Below are 20539 nucleotides of genomic sequence, written 5' to 3'. Positions count from 1 at the left end.
CCTCCGAACAGTAACCCACCCAGACCCATTCCCCGACCCTATGTTTACTTCTGACTAATGTACCTAATATTATGGGCAATTTAGCATGACTAATTCACCTGACCTGCACAACTTTAGATTGTGGGAGGAAACCGGAGCACCCAGAGGAAACCCACGCAGGCACAGGGAGAATGTGCAAACTCCATACAGACAGTCACCTGAGGCGGGAATCGAACCCTGGTCCCTGGTGCTGTGAGCCACCGTGCCGCACTGGACACAGGACATACTTGGACAATTTCCAACATTTCTTATAGATAGAACAGAATCCCTACAGCGTGAAAACAGTCCCTTTGGCCCAACAAGTCCACACTGACCTTCCAAAGAGTAACCCACCCAGACCGACTTCTCCACCCCACTATCCTATATTTACCTATACATCCCTGAATACTGTGGGCAACTTAGCATGGCCAATTCACCTAACCTGAACATCTTTGCATTGTGGGAGGAAACCAAAGCACCCGGAGGAAACCCACGCTGACAAGAGAATGTGCAAACCCCACACAATCAGTTGTCTGAGGCTGGAATTGAATTAGGGTCCCTGGCGCTGTGAGGCAACAGTGCTAACCACTGAGCCACTGTGCCGCATTGTCAGGTAGATGCCAGTCTTGTAACTACACTAGACTAGTTTGGCCACAGGAGTGGCAAGTGCAGGAGCGCGTCTTCAGCACTATTGCCAGATTGTTATCATGGCCTGTAGCCTTTGCAGTATCTGGTGTCTCCAACTGTTTCTTGATATCACGTAGAGTAAAGCTAATTGGCTGAAGACTGGCATCTGTAATGCTGGGGACCACTGGAGGAGACAGAGATGGATCATCCACTTGGCACTTCTGGCTGAAAATGGCCGCAAGAGCTTCAGACATATCTTTTACACTGTGTTGGGCTCATCCTTCATTGAGGATAGGGATATTTGTGCAGCCTCCTCATCCAATGAGTTGTTTAATCATCCACCATCGTTCACAAATGAATGTGGTAGAACTTAGAATGAATGTGGCAGAGCTTAGATCTAATCCGTTAGTTGTGGGATCATATCTATCACTTGCTCAGTATACTGTTCGACAGGCAAGTGGTCCTGTTTGGTGGCTTTATCTGGCTGACACTTCATTCTCAGATATGCCAGGTGCTGCTCCTGGCAAGTCCTCCTGCACTCTCCGTTGAACAGAGAGATCCCCCTGGCTTGATGGTAATGGTTGAGTGGGAGATTCGTCAGGCCATGAGGTCACAGATTATGCTGGAGTAGAATTCTGTTGCTGTTGATTGCCCACAGTGTCTCATGGATGCCCAGTCTTGGGCTGTTAGATCTGTCCCATTTAGTATGGTGATGGTGCCACACAACAGGATAGAGGTTATTTTCGATGTGAAGGCGGGACTTTGTATCCATAACGACTGTGTGGAGTCGCTCTTACCGATACTGTCATAAGCAGATGCATTAGATTAGATTAGATTACTTACAGTGTGGAAACAGGCCCTTCGGCCCAACAAGTCCACACTGACCTGCCGAAGTGCAACCCACCCATACCCGTACATTTACCCCTTATCTAACACTAGGGAAATTTAGCATGGCCAATTCACCTGACCTGCATATCTTTGGACTGTGGGAGGAAACCGGAATACCTGGAGGAAACCCTCGCAGACACGGGGAAAATGCGCAAACTCCACACAGTCAGCCACCTGAGTCGGGAATTGAACCCGGGTCTCTGGTGCCGTGAGGCAGCAGTGCTACCTACTGTGCCACTGTGCCGCCCACGGTGCATCCAGCATCTGCGGCTGGAAGATTTGGTAAGGATGAGGTCAAGTACATTTTTCCCTCTTGTTGGATCCCTCGCTGCCTGCTGCAGACCCAGTCTAGCTGCTATATCCTTTAGGAGTCAACAAGCCCTATCAAAATTACTGCTGCTGAGCCATTCTTCATGGTGGTTATTGAGGTCCACTACCGGAATACATTTTGTGCCCTTGCCATCCTCAGTGTTTCCGCTAAGTGTTGTTCAACATGGAGTAGTACTGCTTCATCAACTGAGGGAGGATGGTACATGGTAATCAGCAGGAGGTTTCCTTGCCCATGTTTAACTTGAAGCCATTAGACTTCATGGTTCCTGCATCAATATTGAGAACTCAAAGGGCAACCCCTTCCCGACTGTATACTACTGTGCCTCTGCTGAGTCTGTCCTGCCAGTGGGACAGGACATATCCAGGGGTGATGATTGTGGTGTCTGGGATGCTGTCTTTAAGGTATAATTCTGTGTGTATGACTATGTCAGGCTGTTGCTTGACTAGTCTGTGAGACAGCTCTCCCAATTTTGGCATAAGCCCCAAGATGCTAGTGAGGAGAACTTTGCAGGCTCTGCCATTGTATTTTCCAGTGCCTAGGTCGATACCAGGTGATCCATTCGGTTTTATTTCTTTGGGACTTTGTAGCAATTGGTACAACTGAATGGCTTGCTAGGCCATTTCCAAGAGCAACTGAGAGTCAACCACATTGCTGTGGGTCTGGAGTCACATGTTGGTCAGACCAGGTGACAATTGCGTATTTCCCTTCTCTGAAGGACATTAATGAACCAGATGGAGTTTTCCAACAAGCAATTATTTCATAGTCATCAGTTGATTCTTAATTCCATATTTTTGTTTTATTTATGCCATGGTGGGATTCAAACCCAGGTTCCCTGGGTCTCTGGATTTACTAGTCTAGCAATAGTACCACTAGGCCATCGCCTTCCATTCAAATTTGAGCAAGTTGCAGCAGTCAATTACAATGGAATATATCCAAGTCACTACCTGTAACATTGCGTGAATTAATGTTTGTTAAAGTTCTTACCTTTAGATAATGGACTTGCATAAAACTTTTTCCTGCATTTAGACCATGTTTGACGATTGTTGACCCAGAGTCACTCACTGCACCAGTATTCTGTTTGTTAGGTCTGTAAAATGAAAACAATTCCATCAAAACATCACAAAATATAGTAGGGTATCAATTCTCTATCAGAAATCCGCAAACCAGCAACAAAGTTACAGTAAGTATCACATGTATTTGCAGTGATTCTGGGAGACTAATGTTGGAATGTGCAGCTTCATGGAGGCATTCTCTAGTCCTGCAAAGTCCGATGAAAAATGAAAAAGTCCTCCTGTAAAGATTAGATTAGATTACTTACAGTGTGGAAACAGGCCCTTCAGCCCAACTAGTCCACACCGACCCTCCGAACAGCAACCCATCCAGACCCCTTCCCCTACATTTACCCCTTCACCTAGCACTACGGGCAATTTACCATGTCCAATTCACCTAACCTGCATATTTTTGGACTGTGGAAGGAAACCGGAGCACCGGGAGGAAACCCACGCAGACACGGGGAGAACGTGCAAACTCCTCACAGACATATAGTAACTATATGCCGGTGAGTGTTACCTCTGTTGTGGGCAAAGTCTTAGAGAGAATTGTAAGGGATAGGATTTATGAACATCTGGATAGGAATAATGTGATCAAGGATAGTCAGCATGGTTTTGTGAAGGGCAGGTCGTGCCTCACAAACCTTATTGAATTCTTTGAGAAGGTGACTAAGGAGGTGATCGAGGGTAAAGCGGTAGATGTGGTTTATATGGATTTTAGTAAGGTGTTTGATATGGTTCCCCATGGGAGGCTACTGCAAAAAATACGGAGGTATGGCATTGAGGGGGAGTTGGAGGTTTGGATTAGGAATTGGCTGGCTGGAAGAAGACAGAGGGTAGTAGTTGATGGTAAAGGTTCATCTTGGAGTGCAATTACCAGCGGTGTTCCACAAGGATCTGTTTTGGGACCATTGCTGTTTGTCATTTTTATAAATGACCTGGAGGAGGGGCCAGAAGGTTGGGTGAGCAAGTTTGCGGATGATACGAAAGTCGGTGGAGTTGTTGACAGTGAGGAAGGATGTGGCAGGTTACGGCGGGATATAGATAAGCTGCAGAGCTGGGCAGAAAGGTGGCAAATGGAGTTCAATGTAGCTAAGTGTAAAGTGATTCACTTTGGTAAGAGTAACAAGAAGATGGAGTACTGGGCTAATGGTCGGATACTTGGTAGTGTGGATGAGCAGAGGGATCTTGGTGTCCATGTACACAGATCTCTGAAAGTTGCCACCCAGGTAAATAGTGCTGTGAAGAAGGCATATGGCGTACTGGCTTTTATCGGTAGAGGAATTGAGTTCCGGACTCCTGAGATCATGTTGCAGTTGTATAAGACTCTGGTGCGGCCACATCTGGAGTATTGTGTGCAGTTTTGGTCGCCATACTATAGGAAGGATGTGGAGGCACTGGAACGGGTGCAGAGGAGGTTTACCAGGATGTTGACTGGTATGGTAGGAAGATCGTATGAGGAAAGGTTGAGGCACTTGGGGTTGTTTTCATTGGAGAAAAGAAGGTTTGGGGTGACTTGATAGAGGTGTACAAGATGATTAAGGGTTTAGATAGGGTTGACCACGAGAACCTTTTTCCATGTATGGAGTCAGATATTACGAGGGGGCATAGCTTGAAATTAAGGGGTGGTAGGTATAGGACAGATGTTGGGGTAGATTCTATACTCAGCGAGTCGTGAGTTCATGGAATGCCCTGCCAGGAGCAGTGGTGGACTCTCCCTCTTTATGGGCATTTAAACGGGAATTGGATAGGTATATGGGGGAAAGTGGGCTAGTGTAGGTTAGGTGGGCTTGGATAGGCGCAACATTGAGGGCCGAAGGGCCTGTACGCGCTGTATTTTTCTATGTTCTATGTTCTATATGCCTGAGGCGGGAATTGAACCCGGGCCTCTGGCACTGTGAGGCAGTAGTGCTAACCACTGTGCCACTATGCCGCCCCAACCCGATGGATTTTTCAAACAATATTTCCAGATTTTATAGAGTTCAAATTACACCATCTCCTGTGGCAGGATTTGAATCCAGTCCCTAGAAAATTACCTGAGTCTCTGGATAATCCCACTAGGACACTGCCTAAAGCTAAGTGAAATTTTTCAGGATGAGTTATTAGAATCTTACAATAGCATAGCACAGAGGGCCAACAATTCTGCACTGCTTCTGTAAAAGAATAATCTGACTAGTCCCACTCCCCAACTCATTCCCCATATCCTGGCAACATTTTTCTATCTCAAATATTTATCAAATTTTCATGTAGACTACCTTAGCTGACAGAGCATTATAAATCTAAATATCACACTACAAAAACCAGTCCTCATATTACCTCTTTCACTAATCATGTTAAATTTGTATATACAGGCTTTCTGCCTTCTAACATTTGAAAATGTTAGCATTAAAAGTAGGTGGATCTGATACTTCTGCAATGCAACAGTTGAAATTCAGGATTCGTAATAAATTTCTGCTGTTTTTTTTCCTCAGGCTATTCACTGGCATCAAAACTACTATAAAGAACTGACTAATGTCAGTAAAAAATAACAATTGAAATACTGTTATTGAGCCACCATTGGGATGTACACCTTACCCTTTCTCAAGGTGTGCAAAAAGAAGATCATGTTTGGCAAAAGAACAAGAAAAAGCATGAATTTCACATCACATTCGAAGCTTCGTTCCAATTTTCCAAAGAAGCACCTCGAGTACATCCATCACATGGAATGTGAAACACAAGGCTGAGCAGAGTGTACTTGTCGATGTATAGAGCTAATCCAACAGCAGCAGATAGATTTGGGATAGAAGGCATAGGAATATGTCATTCAAAAAGTTAGAACACTATCCTTCTTCAGCTACTGAAGTCAAAAATCCAGACCCCAGGAATTTTAACAGAATGCTTATCCAGCTTGGGTGACTAATATACAAAATCCTGCAGAAGCAGCACAGCATAGATGCACAGCATTGACGATTTGCAGAGTGATGTAGCACCCTATGGAAAATGTGACAATTCAAAGGACAGTCACATAGACACCATTGAGGCAACTGTGTCATAGCAGTACAAGATTAAACAGCTCAGTAGGACACTGACCAGAAGGAAATACAGAAGTAGCAAATAATTGTTACGTGCATAGTGAGGATGCCACGCAAAGTAAACTGGTTAATTAGAAATTGCAAATGGGTTAACTTATCACACGTAAGTTTGAAGTAAGTTGAGCTTATTTTGAAGAGCTGACTGATTAGATGGGAAAAAGGATTACACAAATGTAATGCAGATTAATCTTTCAGATGATGTTGCAATGATATGTGAGTAAGCCTTTTAAAAAATGTTTGGCTTATATTATGAAAGAAAATGTAACAGCATTGGTGGAAGGTTGAATGCTGCACTGGAAGAAATGAGACAAGGGTAAATAGGCTAAGTGCTACTTAGATTAGGAAAGGGTTGGAAGTGATATATCCACGATCAGAATCGTTCTGGGTGTGCCATAGTCATACAGCATGAAAACAGATACTTTGGTCCAACTCATCCATTTCAAGTTTCTAAAATTAAACTAGTCTCACTAGCCTATACCTGGCCCATGTCCCACTCAACCCTTCCTAGTCACCTATCTAAATGTCTTTTAAATGTTGTAACTGTATCTGCATCTACCACTTTCTCTGGCAGTTCATTCCACATACAAACCACTTTTTGCGAAAAAGTTCCCTCAGCTCCCTTTTAAATCTTTCACCTCTCACCTTAAAAATATTGCCCCTACTATTGAACTCACCCCCCGGGAAAAGATCTTTGCTCTTCACCTTATCTATGTCCTTGTGATTTTATAAACCTCTAAGGTTACCCCTCAACCTCCTCCCTCCAGTGAAAAAAATGTCAGCCTATCCAGTCCTTATAAATTAAACACTTCAGTCCCAGCAACATCCTGGTAAATCTTTTCTGAATCCTCTCCAATTTAATGACACCCTTCCTTTGGCTGGGTGACCAGAACTGCACACAGGACTTCAAATGTGGCCTCACCAATGTCCTGTATAACTTCAACATGATGTTCCAACTTCTATACTCAAAGCTCTGAGCAATGAAGGCAAGTGTGCAAATGAATACTTAACCATCCTGTCTATCTGTGATGCAACTGCAAAGAATCTTTAGGTCTCTTTATTCGACAACACTACAATTAACTGTATAAGTCCTGCCCTTGTTCATTTTACCAAAGTAAAATACTTCATATTTATCCAAATTAAACCCCATCTGCTACTCCTCAGCCCCTTGGCCCAGTTGATCAAAATCCCTTTGTAATCTTAGATAACCTTCTTTACTGTCAACTATATACCAATTTTGGGTCATCCAGTAACTTATTAACTATGCTTCCTAAATTCTCTTTCAAATCATTTATGTAAATGAGAAATAACAGTGGACCCAGCACCGATCCCTTCGGAACACTGCTCCACAACAAGTGTTGACCCAGAGTCACTCACTGCACCAGTATTCTGTTTGTTAGGTCTGTAAAATGAAAATAATTCCAACAAAACATCATAAAATATAGTAAGATACTAATTCTCTATCAGAAATCTGCAAGCCTGCAACAAATTTACATAAAGTATCATGTTTGCAGTGATTCTGGGAGACTAATGTTGGAAGCTGCAGCCTAATGGAGGCAGTCCAATCCAAAAGACAACACTCCAAACCACTCTGTCTCCTACCGTCAAACCAATGTTGTATCCAATTAACAAGATCCCCCAAATCCCAAGGGCTCTAATTTTACTAATCAGTCTATCATGCGGATCTTTGTCAAAGGCTTTATTAAACTCTATATAGACAATGTCTACTGTTCTGCCCTCAATTCTTTTGGCTATGTCCCCAAAAAACTCAATTGAGTTTGTAAGGTAAACTTGTCAGTCAGCACAAAGCGATACTGACTATCCCGAATCAGTCCTTGCCTCTCTGATTGCATGAAAATCCTATCTTTCAGAATCCCCTTCAATAATTTACTTACCACTGATGTCAGACTCACTGGTCTACAGTTGCCAGACTCTTCCTTACAGCCTTTCTTAAATAAAGGCACAACATTAGCCGCCCCGCAGTCCTCCGGCACCTCACACATGGATATAGATGATACAAATTTCTCTGCTAGGGTCCCAGCAATTTCTTCCCTAACCTCCTACAATGTCCTTGGATACACTTGATCAATCCTGGAAATTTATCCACCTTTAAGCTTTTTCAGACCTCCTACAATTCTTCTTCTGTAATGTGAACTGCTTACAAAACATCAATATTTATTTCTGCAAGTTCCCTAGCTTATGTGGTGAGAATTTGAGTACAAGAAGCACTATCAGCCGTTGTTACACAAGATTTGTAATACAGTGAAGAGGTTTTTAAAATACTTTAGGAAATTGGGATAGGTTAATATGTACATATTGATGATATAGCAAAATAGCATAGCTTGGGAGGGAAAAAGGAATGCAAGTATGAAAAGGTCCAGAACAATATCAATGAAAGGAGACATCTAATTGTGTAGTGACGTAATTCACTGAAATTGAGTAGTTACTAAGATCATAAGAAATAAGACAATTTGTGGTTCAATAAATAAGAGCAGAGTGTGCAATAGCTATGATATATTGATAAATTTGTACAAGACAATAATTAGACAACACTACACAGCTTAAAATTCTCCATTATAAAACCATTAAAGTAAAATAGATAATATTGCACAGCTTCACCAGAATGATAACAGGGATGAGACACTCATGATATTTGGACTATTTCTACAGGAGGCAACAAAACTAATACAAGATACAGTAGAGAAGGATTCTGTTGAGCTTGATAGAGCAAATAAGGTAAGATTCTCTTTGGCCACAGAATCAGGATTATAATTCATCAGCTGAAAGTTATCACTAAGTACGCGAGAAGCCAGGTTGGGAGAAATTGTTGATGTAGAAACTTGTAGCATGGAATGCTTTGCCATAGGAACTGAAATAAAGACCAATGGACTTTTCATGGAATAAAAATGGGCTAAGTGTTAAAATAAATGATGATGTAGGGCTGTGGAGGGAGCAATAATTTCAAATTTGCAAGGCATTAGCAAAGAGTTGGCATGGATATAATGTTCTGAATGACATCCTTGTATGTTGTAAATTCTCTATATTTCAATAGAGAATTAAAAACTTCAAAGGGAAGTGAGTTGGGAATGGAAAATAGTCTAATTGTACAAGGAAGTGAAACAGATCAACCAAGAAAGCAATAAATATCAGCAAACACTTGCAAGTAAAATAGATAAACATGTTATGAGATTTACCAGAGCTGAAAAGTTGGAGGCAAGGACATTTTTAAAACTGGGTTCAAAGTCAGTTGAGCCAAAACAAGCTACTACATCATGTATTACAAGGAAAGATTCAACTTAAAATTGAAAATTAGATCCATCATAACAAACACCTACGTTTTGACTTCACATTTAAAATCTGTTTATTTCAAATATCTGAATGTCCAAACTGTCTGATTTAAGTGAATGATTTGAATATTATTTTATAAGTTTCAGACCAATTTTTTAAGACAACATGATGTCTTATGACAGGACATCATCACTGAGGTACAATGTAGCTGTGCTCACCTCAGCACTTGCAATTCTTCTTCAGAGTTCAGAATTTCATCTCGGAGCCTTCGCCATCGCAGCAGGGACTTCAATTGTTGCTGTTCTTTAGCTGCTTCCTCTGAGAGCTAGAAAAATATATTAAATTAGTATATGCATTCTAATTAAAAGTAGAAAATACATTGATTGATATACCAAAGGAACAAACAAACTGTATCATTCAGAATTCTTCTCAATATTAAACCTGTTAAGCAGATCACATTTAGAAAAAATGCTGAATTATTTTTGAGTTTTACTCACCTTCTTCATTAAGCTGGTAATTGGAAAGATTAATAGAAAAGATGGGACAGCTCTGTGCTCTGGGGCCCAGGTGTGAATCCATCCTCAGATGACTGTCTGTTTGGAGTTTGCACATTCTCCCTGTGTCTGCATGGGTTTCCTCTGGATGCTCGGGTTTCCTCCCACAATCCAAAGATGTGCAGGTGCCATGACAAATTGTCCTGTACTGTCTAGGGATTGGCAGGCTAAGTGAATTATCCAGGGGAAATGCAGGGTTAAGGAATGGGAGGGATGCTCTTTGGAGGGTTATTGGATTGTCTGAATCTATGAAAAAACAATGACCAGCTTTGCATCATTAATCATATCCCTACAATCTGGAATAAGGTCATTTGGTCAATTGAGTCTGCACAAACCTGCCGCAAAGCATCCCAAACACTTCCAGCCCCCCTACCTTATCCCCATAATCCTGCATTCACCATGGCTAACCCACCTAGCCTGCACACCCCTAGTCACTACGGGCAATTTAGAATGGCCAATTCACTTAACCTGCATATTTTTGGACTGGGGGAGAAAACCAGACCACCTGGTGGAAACCATGCAGACAAGGGGAGAACTTGCAAGCTCCACACAGACAGTTGTCCAAAGTCAGAAGTGAACCTGTGTCTGGCCACTGTGAGGCAGCAGTACGAAGCACTGCACGACCCTATTGCTGGTATAACATTTCAATGTAAAGTATATTTATAAAAATTGAATCCCTAAAAATTGTTTGCTATTTTCTTTTTAAACGTAAGTCTAAAGAAAATTGTGCAGATCCCTTCAATTGTCAAAATATATGCAAATTTAATTAACAATTCTTTGAGAAGTATTGGCAGAGGAATTGAGTTCCGGAGTCCTGAGGTCATGTTGCAGTTGTATAAGACTCTGGTGCGGCCTCATCTGGAGTATTGTGTGCAGTTTTGGTCGCCATACTATAGGAAGGATGTGGAAGCTTTAGAACGAGTGCAGAGGAGGTTTACCAGGATGTTGCCTGGAATGGTAGGAAAATCTTATGAGGAAAGGCTGAGGCACTTGGGGCTGTTCTCATTGGAGAAGAGAAGGTTTAGGGGAGATCTGATAGAAGTGTATAAGATGATTAGGGGTTTAGATAGGGTAGATACTAAGAACCTTTTACCGCTAATGGAGTCAGGTGTTACTAGGGGACATAGCTTTAAATTAAGGGGTGGTAGGTATAGGACAGAGGTTAGGGGTAGATTCTTCACACAGCGGGTTGTGAGTTCATGGAATGCCCTGCCCGTATCAGTGGTGAACTCTCCTTCTTTATGGTCATTTAAGCGGGCATTGGATAGGCATTTGGAAGTTATTGGGCTAGTATAGGTTAGGTAGGATTCGGTCGGCGCAACATCGAGGGCCGAAGGGCCTGTACTGCGCTGTATCCTTCTATGTTCTATGTTCTATAAGTATGAGGACAAAATTTCAAAACTTAACACAGTATTGACAAAAACCCACAGCAGAGTTTGGAAGACATAATCTCTTCCAACTTATAGACACAATTTAACTTGACTCCTCACCCAACTCTGCTTAGCAGTCCTGACTTCATAAGACTTTAAGACTCTAAGACATAGGAACGGAAGTTGCCCATTCAGCCCATTGAGTCTGCAATTCAATGAGATCATGACTGACCTGATAATGTTTACTCCACTTTCTTGCCTTATCCTCATTATCCTTGATTCCCTTAAAAATCTGGCTATCTCAGCCTTGATTATACTTAATGACCCAGCCTTCTGCTGCAAAATAATTCCACAATCCTCAGAGAAGATACTGTACCTCATCTCTGTCTCTGACTTATATAGGCGAACCCTTATTCTGAGGTTGTACCTTCTGGTCCCAATCACTCCCATAAGGGAAAACAATCTTTCTGTATCCACCCTGTCAAGTCCCCTAACAATTTTGCATGTTTTAGTAAGATTGCCTCTCTTTCTTCTAAATTCCAATGAATACAGGCCCAACTGACTCAACCTCTCTTTATAAGGCAGTCCCTCCATACCTAGTACCTAGTGAACACTGTCTGGACTGCTTCCTTTGCCAGTACATCTTTCCTTAGATATGGGACCCAAAACTATTCACAGTATCCCAGCCATGGTCTGACTAATGCTTTGGATACTTTTAACAAAACCTCTCTATGTTCCATTCCCTGTCAAATAAAGGCTAACATTCCAAATGCCCATTACCCAATACTGCTACTGTTTTATGATTTATGGACAAGGACTCCCAAATTAGATTAGATTAGATTCCCTACAGTGTGGAAACAGGCCCTTCGGCCCAACTAGTCCACATTGACCCTCCGAAAGGTAACCCACCCAGACCCATTTCCCTCTAACTAATGCACCTGACACTATTGGCAATTTAGTATGACCAATTCACCTGACCTGCACATCTTTGGACTGTGGGAGGAAACTGGAGCACCCGGAGTAAACCCACGCAGACACGGGGATAATGTGCAAACCCCACAGACAGTCACCCAAGGCTGGAATTGAACCTGGGACCCTGGTGCTGTGAGGCAGCAGTGCTAACCACTGAGGCACTGTGCTGCCCTAATTGCTCTAGTTTGTAGCTTTCGATAACCGTTCTCTTTTTAAATAATATTCAGCCCCTTTATTCTCCATGCACAAGACATAAACTCAATTTCCCATATTATATTCCATCTGTTAAGTGTTTGCCCACTCATTTATCCTACCTATATTCTTCTATCCTGCTTTTTGTGTCATCTTCACTGTTTGCCTTCCCATCTACTTTTGTGTCATCCCTAAACTTGGCTGTAGTGCATTCAGTTTTCTAATCCAAGTTTTTACTATAAATTGCAAATAATTGTGGCCCCAGTACTGATTCCTATGGAACTACACTAGTTACAGGTTGCCATCCTAAAAATGCCCCCCCTTATCTCAACTTTGTCTATTAGCTAGCCAATTCTCTATTCAGGCTAACTTACTACCTCCAAAACCATTATTAAATTGTCTAATGTGTAGTACCTTATCAACCTTTCTGAAAATCCAAGTTTATTACATCCACAACTTCACTTGGTCCTCATTCCATTTTAATGCATTCTTATAAATCTTATCCCCAATCTCCTTTTCTTTCTGCAGTCTCTAACTATCTTTGTGTAGTTCCCATACACATTCCTTTATTGATAGATGTAAGATTTTCTTGATAGAAAACCAAGAGGCCTTAAATTTAGGCATGTTAATTTGTTGAATGTTTAATTTTATAGGATGCAAACTGGCAGTAAGAAATTATGTCTCAATTCTAGTATATGCCCAATTTTAAATAATAGGACTTTTTTGGAGGGAGTGAGGGAAAGGGGTATACCTTTCTATATTTTGGTCCACACACACATTGTTTTGCTGGGTAACTCTTCCTGCCCTTGGTTTTGCATCAATAACTTTCTTTCATTACTCTTCATAATCAATGGCTTTGACCATTACACTTTACAAAGAGGTGAGGAAGAGCGTTAGGAGAAAGTGAGGACTGCAGATGCTGGAGATCAGAGTCGAAAAGTGTGGCTCTGGAAAAGCACAGCCGGTCAGGCAACATCCGAGGAGCAGGAGAAGTGATGTTTCAAGCATTAGCCCTTCATCAAAGACATTACTTTGGGATTCCAAAGGTTTTAAATCATTCAGATGGGAAAGAAGCTTGTGAGTGAAAAACTCATGGGGGTGTTACTGGAGGTATTTGGTCCAAGCAATCATGAACTCTGGTTTCTGTATGTGGACCTTGTAGAGAGTCTTTACCGACTCCAGTTCAAATGATAAGCTCCCACAAAGTTGTGCAAACACTTTCCCAAATTTCAATTTGATGGCAAATAATACGTAACAGATCAGAAATGGAGGTAGGTACGAATCTATAACAGCAGGTGAAAACCATGGATTAAAATCAAAGGCTGAGGATTGTAAGAGGAGCCAAGGTGGACACAGATGAAACTTATGGAAAGTGAGAGAACAGTTTGGGATTGGACTACAATTTGAGATTGAATCATGTCAGCATTAAGGTCAAGGGAACAAGAATGGAACAGGGAGTTGTGGATTTGCTTTTTTTATATACTTTTAAGGGATATGACTATCAGTGCAAAGCCACCACTTGTTGCCCATCTCTAATTAAGCTTGAAATGAGTGATTTGCTAAGTCATTTTAAAAGCCAATTAAGAGTCTCCGAGCCCAGAGACACATGTAAGCCAGAGCAGATAAGAACAGCGCATTTTTATCCCTAAAGAACCCAACAAAATAGGTTTTATCAAAAACCAACAATTACTGGAATTAACTTTCAATACCAGCTTTGTTCATTGAATGTAAATTCCACTAGCTGTTATGGCAAAATATGAACCCAAGTCCCCAGAGCATTAACCTGCACAAATGAATTCCAAACCCAAAGACTTTCTCATTATGCCACTGTCTCAAATCCCTATACATAAGGCCTGCTAAAGTACTATAGAGGGCCTTGGAGCTCAGGAACATAATTCTTTGAAGTTTGGGTCACATATGCACAGAGTGGTTAAAAAGGCATTTGGGATACTTGCCTTCATTGCTCAGTCCTTTGAGTATAAGACTTGGGAAGTCATGTTGAGATTGTACAGGATATTGGTGAGGCCTTTTCTGGAATACTGTCCAGTTCAGTCGCCATGTTCTGGGAAGGATATTATTAAGCTGGAGAGAGTTCAGAAGAGATTTACCAGAATGTTGCTGGAAATGTCGGATTTGAATTATAAGAGAGGCTGGATAGGCTGGGACTTTTTGTCTCTGGAGCATAGAAGGTTGAGGGGTGAATATATAAGAGGTTTATGAAATCATAAGAGGTATTGATAATGGGAACGGCAGGTGTCTTTTCCCTTGGATAGGGGATTTCAAGTCTGGGGGGCATTTTTTTAAGGTGAGAGAAGAGAGATTTTTAAAAAGACATGAAAGACAATTTTTTAATTTACTCAGAGTACATTCGCATGTGGAATGAACTTCCAGAAGTGTTAGTATGAGCACAGTTACAACATTTTAAAATCATTTGGATAAGTTCATGAATAAGAAATCTTTGGAAGGATATGGTCTAATGCAGGTAGGTCGGACTAGTTTAGTTTCGGATTATGGTCAGCATGTACTGGTTGGTCCAAAGGGTTTGTTTCCTTGCTGCATGACTCTACTCAACCCCAACACCTTGGAAAGCGTAGAGATGTAGAGCCTTCCACTAAACACCAAGAGTAGCGCTGATATAAAGTGTGGCCAAGTAAACTGCATGCTTTCATGCCAAAAGTTAGGACACATTCGGGCCAACTGTTGGAGGTCATAGGCAAACAACAGTGGGATTTATTGGGATCTATGCAATCCATGCAGAGAATAGGGTTCAGCCAGCCTGGCAGGCCAGGCCATGGCTCTGATTGGGTCTGCAAATCCCTCAAATGCACTCCTGGGAATGTGGATGAAGCTACACAAATTCCTTAGACTTGCTGAGATTTTCTACCAAAAGAAGGGTAATTACATTTCCAAAGGCAAGGCAAAAAAGCCTGTAGTCATACTGAGGGATGCAGAGGGCAGTCAAACTTTATTGCTGAGAAAAGGAATGATCTTCTCACCGAAGTATGCAGTGAGTGGGTGCTGGCAAAACGCATTTACAAAGGGTACATGCCAATCTCCCTTTGCAGAGTGGGATCTTATATTAGAACTAGTGATCATGGAGATCATTTCCAGGTTGCCTTGAGCATGTGAGGTTGGAAGACTTAAACTGAGATTTTAACAACGATTAGTGGGATCAAAGGTAACAGCATCCCTAGTTCTCGCTGAGAACTCTGAGGTCAGGGAGACCAACAGCTGCAGGAGATAGTACTTGCCATTTTTCACAGACTGTGGGGGTCACATGGTCGATTACATTTGTGCAATGCGCAAGCTGCTTAACTAAAGGTGGGGCAGAAGCAGTCCCTGAATGCATTGTGGGAAAACACCAACCTGTAATAAGATCTCCACCTAAAATTCCCAGGCTTACTTTTGGGAACCATTCAGTAATGTGTCAGAAATTGTGCAGGACCCTTGTGTGAAGCAAAAGTGCTCTATCACTATAACCTTACTATTGGAGACATGACTACCTGCTTCTCAGAAGCTGTTTCCCTGAGAACCGTTTCCACTAAAAGAGTGATTAGATTAGATTACTTACAGTGTGGAAACAGGCCCTTCGGCCCAACAAGTCCACACCGACCTGCCGAAGCGCAACCCACCCATACCCCTACATTTACCCCTTACCTAACACTACGGGCAATTTAGCATGGCCAATTCACCTGACCCGCACATCTTTGGACTGTGGGAGGAAACCGAAGCACCCGGAGGAAACCCACGCAGACACTGGGAGAACGTGCAAACTCCACACAGTCAGTCGCCTGAGTCGGGAATTGAACCCGGGTCTCAGGCGCTGTGAGACAGCAGTGCTAACCACTGTGCCACCGTGCCGCCCCAGTGGTGGGAGTTGACACATTTATTCACAGAGTATGGTCTGCCCACTGCATTAGGATTCATAATTCATGCCCAAAATAGTTAGCAAGTCATCGTAACCTGGATATGACCCAGTGGAAGTATGACCCACAATCACGGGTTGTTCTCGAAAAGTACCGCCAGATTCTAAACACAACGATCAGGACATACTGCCAGGTTTATAGTTATTCAGGTTTACTGCATTTGAATTAGTTTTCAGGCACCAAATGTGAGGGCGTCTGAAAATAATCAAAGAAAGGTTTTAGAACAAAAGGAGGAAGTCTCCATGTTAAACTATATAGCAAAGGTCCAGCAGTGACTCAAGAAAGCTTGTGGTTTGGCCTGAAGACACTTGAAAATCTCTCAAGCACAACGAAGCCGGCAGATAAACATACTAGAGCTCAAACCATTCAGCCTTGTGTTAGTGCTCCTATCACCACCAGATAAATTCTTAAAAGCCCAGTGCAGTGACCCTTTCAGCTTGCTAAGGGAGCTCAAGGAAGTAAACAGAGAAGCCCTGGTCAAGGACAAAAGCAAAGGCTGTCTCATAAATCAATACGATAAAGCAATATTACTGCTAAGATGGGCAGGTGCAGATAACAATCAGTCCCATTGCCACTGCCATAGAGAAGAGGGGTGAGGCGCACAATAAACGTACACTAGCTAGCTAACTGATACAGAACTACTAACAAATGTGGACTCCTGATTCACTCACCTAAACACATCTCGGGGCTGAATATTAAACAGGTTTGATAAGGCTGCTCGCAAGATTTAAAGGTTTATATAGAGTCAAGCCAGGATGTACCACCTTAGTTCCATGAGGTGAATGTGGGAGAGGGTCCTCCCATAAGGCCACATCCCTTTCAGCTTTTCCAGAAAACGTTGCCCACATTCAGAAGAAGGTCTGCCCCATATTGAAGCAACAACTAAAACAGCTACGCAGTGGTGGATGGCACTCCCCCATTGTGCTCACGCCCAAGCCTGACAGGGTTCTCATTACCCCAGCAAGAAGACTGCTTAGATTGGGCAGGTAAAGAGGCAAACATCACAACAAAGATAAACCTACTCAAGTGGTACTGGCAAGTTCCCCTGACTGCTTACATAAAGGAAATCTCCATGTCGGTAATTCCAGACAGATAATTCCAGTGTCAAATTACGCCATTTGGACTCCAAAACTCCCCCTGCCACCTTTCAAATACTCATGAACTAGATAGCAGGATTACCTAATTGCATAGATGATCTTCTCCTTTAGAAGGATGACTTCCTAGTGTACAGCAACACCTGGTAAATTCACTTTGTCCTGGAAGAGGGCTTTGTGTTGCTCAGTCAGCTGATTTAGGAGGCTAACCCATTAAGGTGCCTATCATTGACAAGTGCGGCCTATGGCTCTAAAGGCACAAGCAGTAGCATAGTTTCACATTTGCACAATAAAATTGGAAATCATGACATTCTTGGGAACTTCTGGCTGTACCTCAAATTTGTCTCAAATTTCAGCACTGTAGCTGCCTACTGTCAGAAATATTACAGAATACAGCAAAAATAAAATGAGCTGAAAGCTACTAGATATCTTTCAAGAAACATTCTAAACTTATAGCAAACCTTTAAAATAGTCACTGATTTGTGAGACATTGAGATAGCAGCTATCTTCTTCCATGGGAATGAATCTGAGATAGAAACACCTGTTGGCTACTTCTGAAAATTAAATAAACTGGAACTAAACTTTAAAGAACTGAAAAGATAATATTGACCAAGGCTAGGATAAGGAATGGGAGAGTGTGTTATTACGTATATGGAACTATGTTTACTTGTTTTCTTTGTTGCATCAAATTCTCTGGATCTCACTTTATTCACCATGTATGGCAAGTCAAAACAATGGATCAGAAATCCAGATTATTGATAAATATATTGAAATTTTAATTACAATGCATAAAGTCATGGAGTTCAACGGCACAGAGAAACGCTTTTTGGCCTGCTCCAGTCAAAAACATCCACTAACTATTCTAATCCCACTTCCCAGAACTTGGCCCATCGCCTTGTACCCCTTCCATCAGGAATGTTACATTTAAAAGGTATTTAGGTGTGCAAGGATTTCTGCTTCTGCCACTCTTACAGAGTGAGATCCAGATTCCCAATAGTCTGAGTGATAAAATTCTTTCTCATATTCCTTCTATACCTTCTACCCCTCAGCTTTTATCTATGATGACGATCACTGATCCCTCCACCAAGGGGAAATGTTTCTTCCTATCCACGCCCCTCATTATTTTAGCAATCACCTCACTACTCTTAAACTATACCGCTTGACTAATAAAGGCCTTTATCCCATATGCTTTCTTAACCACTTTAGTAATCTGTCCCGTTACCTTCAGGGGCCAGTAGACATGCGCACTAAGGTCCCTCTGATGATTTTTTTAAAAGGAGAGTATTAAGCCAAAAGATAGCTGTGGATGTAAATTCAGTAATGTCTGCAAAGGCCTGTGTTAACCCATGATAAGTCACACCTTTAGAATATCAGAGAAACTCTAAACAGGTGCCTTAAATCTAAGGGCTAGGTAACCCTCTCAGCAGAAAGGCATCCCACATGGATTATGTCCCAAATTGCAGACAGTGTTATGTTTTATCCTTCCAGGGGTTTATATTAAAATAAGTTAAAAACTGCAACCATTTACATGTGTGTGTCAGTGAGCTGATGTATTAATGTGGGCTAGAGTGCTTTATAGTTGGAAACTTCAGAACAGCTATTAGTCATTGGTGTGCTGCAACTAGAGGAAATACTGACTCTCACATTGAAGACCAGGCAATATATATGCATACAGCCAACAAGATGAAGCCACCACTGAGACCAGGTCAAAAGCCTGTTAGCTAACTGCAAGGCCAAGAATTTCAAAATCAACTGTTTCACTACCAACATCAGCATTATCAACTTAGAATTATAGAGTCATAACAGATGTACAGCTCAAAAACAGACCCTTCGGTCCAACTTATTCATGCCGACAAGATATCCCAACCCAATCTGGTCCCACTTGCCATCCCCTGGCCCACATCCCTCCAAATTCTTCCCATTCATATACCCATCCAGATGCCTTTTAAATGTTGCAATCGCACTAGCCTCCACTACTTCCTCTGGCAGCTCATTCCATACTTGTACCATCCTATGCGTGAAAAAATTGCCCCTTAGGTCTCTTTTATAACTTTCCCGTCTCACCCTCTAGTTCTGGACTCCCCTACCCCAGGGAAAAGACTTTGTTATTTATCCTATCCATATCGCTCATGATTTTATAAACCTCTAGAAGGTCACCCCTCAGCCTCCGATGCTCCAAGGAAAACAGCCCCAGCCCATTCAACCTCTCCCTACAGTTCAGATCCTCCAACCCTAGCAACATTCTTGTACATCTTTTTTGAACCTTTTCAAGTTTCATAACATCTTTCTGATAGGAAGGAGACCAGAATTGCACGCAATATTCCAAAAGTGGCCTAACCAATGTCCTGTACAGCTGCAACATGACTTCCAACTCCTGTACTCAACACTCTGACCAATAAAGGAAAGTATACCAAACGCCTTCTTCACTATCCTATCTACCTGCGAATCCACTTTCACGGAACTATGAACCTGCACTCCAAGGTCTCCTTGTTCAGCAACACTCCCAAGACCTTTACCATTAAGTGTATAAGTCCTGCTAAGATTTGCTTTTCCAAAATGCAGCATCTCGCATTTATCTAAATTAAACTCGATTTGTCACTTCTCAGCCCACTGGCCCATCTGATCAAGATCCCATTGTAATCTGAGGTAACTGTCTTCGCTGTCCACTACACCCCCAATTTTAGTGTCATCTGCAAACTTACTATATATTTTATGCTCACATCCAAATCATTTATATAAATGATGAAAAGTAGTGGACCCAGCACTGATCCTTGTGGCACTCCACTGCTCACAGGCCTCTAGTCTGAAAAACAATCCTCCGCCACCACCCTCTGTGTTCTACCTTTGAGCCAGTTCTGTATCCAAATGGCTAGTTCACCCTGTATTCCCTGAGATCTAATCTTGTTAACCAGTCTCCCATGGAGAACCTTGTCGAATGCCTCACTGAAATCCACATAGGTCTCATCTACCGCTCTGCCCTAATTAATCCTCTTTGTTACTTCTTCAGTCAAAAACTCAAATCGGTGCAGCATGATGACTCAGTGGTTAGCACTGCTGCCTCACAGCACCAGGTCCCAGGTTCGATTCCAGCCTTGGGGGACTGTCGGTGTGGAGTTTGCACGCTCTCCCCGTGTCTGCATGGGTTTCCTCTGGGTGCTCCGG

The 20539-nt window shown here is 42.2% G+C and overlaps 1 protein-coding gene across 7 annotated transcripts in view; it reads right to left on the bottom strand.

Moving 5' to 3' along the window:
• Window positions 1-20539, bottom strand: part of aopep (aminopeptidase O (putative)) — a 345719-nt gene that overhangs the window by 178680 nt on the left and 146500 nt on the right. For all 7 annotated transcript variants that reach the window (XM_060838362.1, XM_060838356.1, XM_060838381.1 and 4 more), the window contains exons 7-8: window positions 9488-9594; window positions 2849-2951 (exon numbers count right to left, since the gene is read on the bottom strand). In XM_060838362.1, coding sequence (XP_060694345.1) covers window positions 2849-2951; window positions 9488-9594 — 210 coding nt within the window. The remainder of the gene's footprint in view (window positions 1-2848; window positions 2952-9487; window positions 9595-20539) is intronic.

Source organism: Hemiscyllium ocellatum, chromosome 2 (assembly GCF_020745735.1).
Source record: "Hemiscyllium ocellatum isolate sHemOce1 chromosome 2, sHemOce1.pat.X.cur, whole genome shotgun sequence".
In the NCBI taxonomy this organism is placed as follows: domain Eukaryota; kingdom Metazoa; phylum Chordata; class Chondrichthyes; order Orectolobiformes; family Hemiscylliidae; genus Hemiscyllium; species Hemiscyllium ocellatum.
This window is presented reverse-complemented; position numbering and strand designations above follow the sequence as displayed.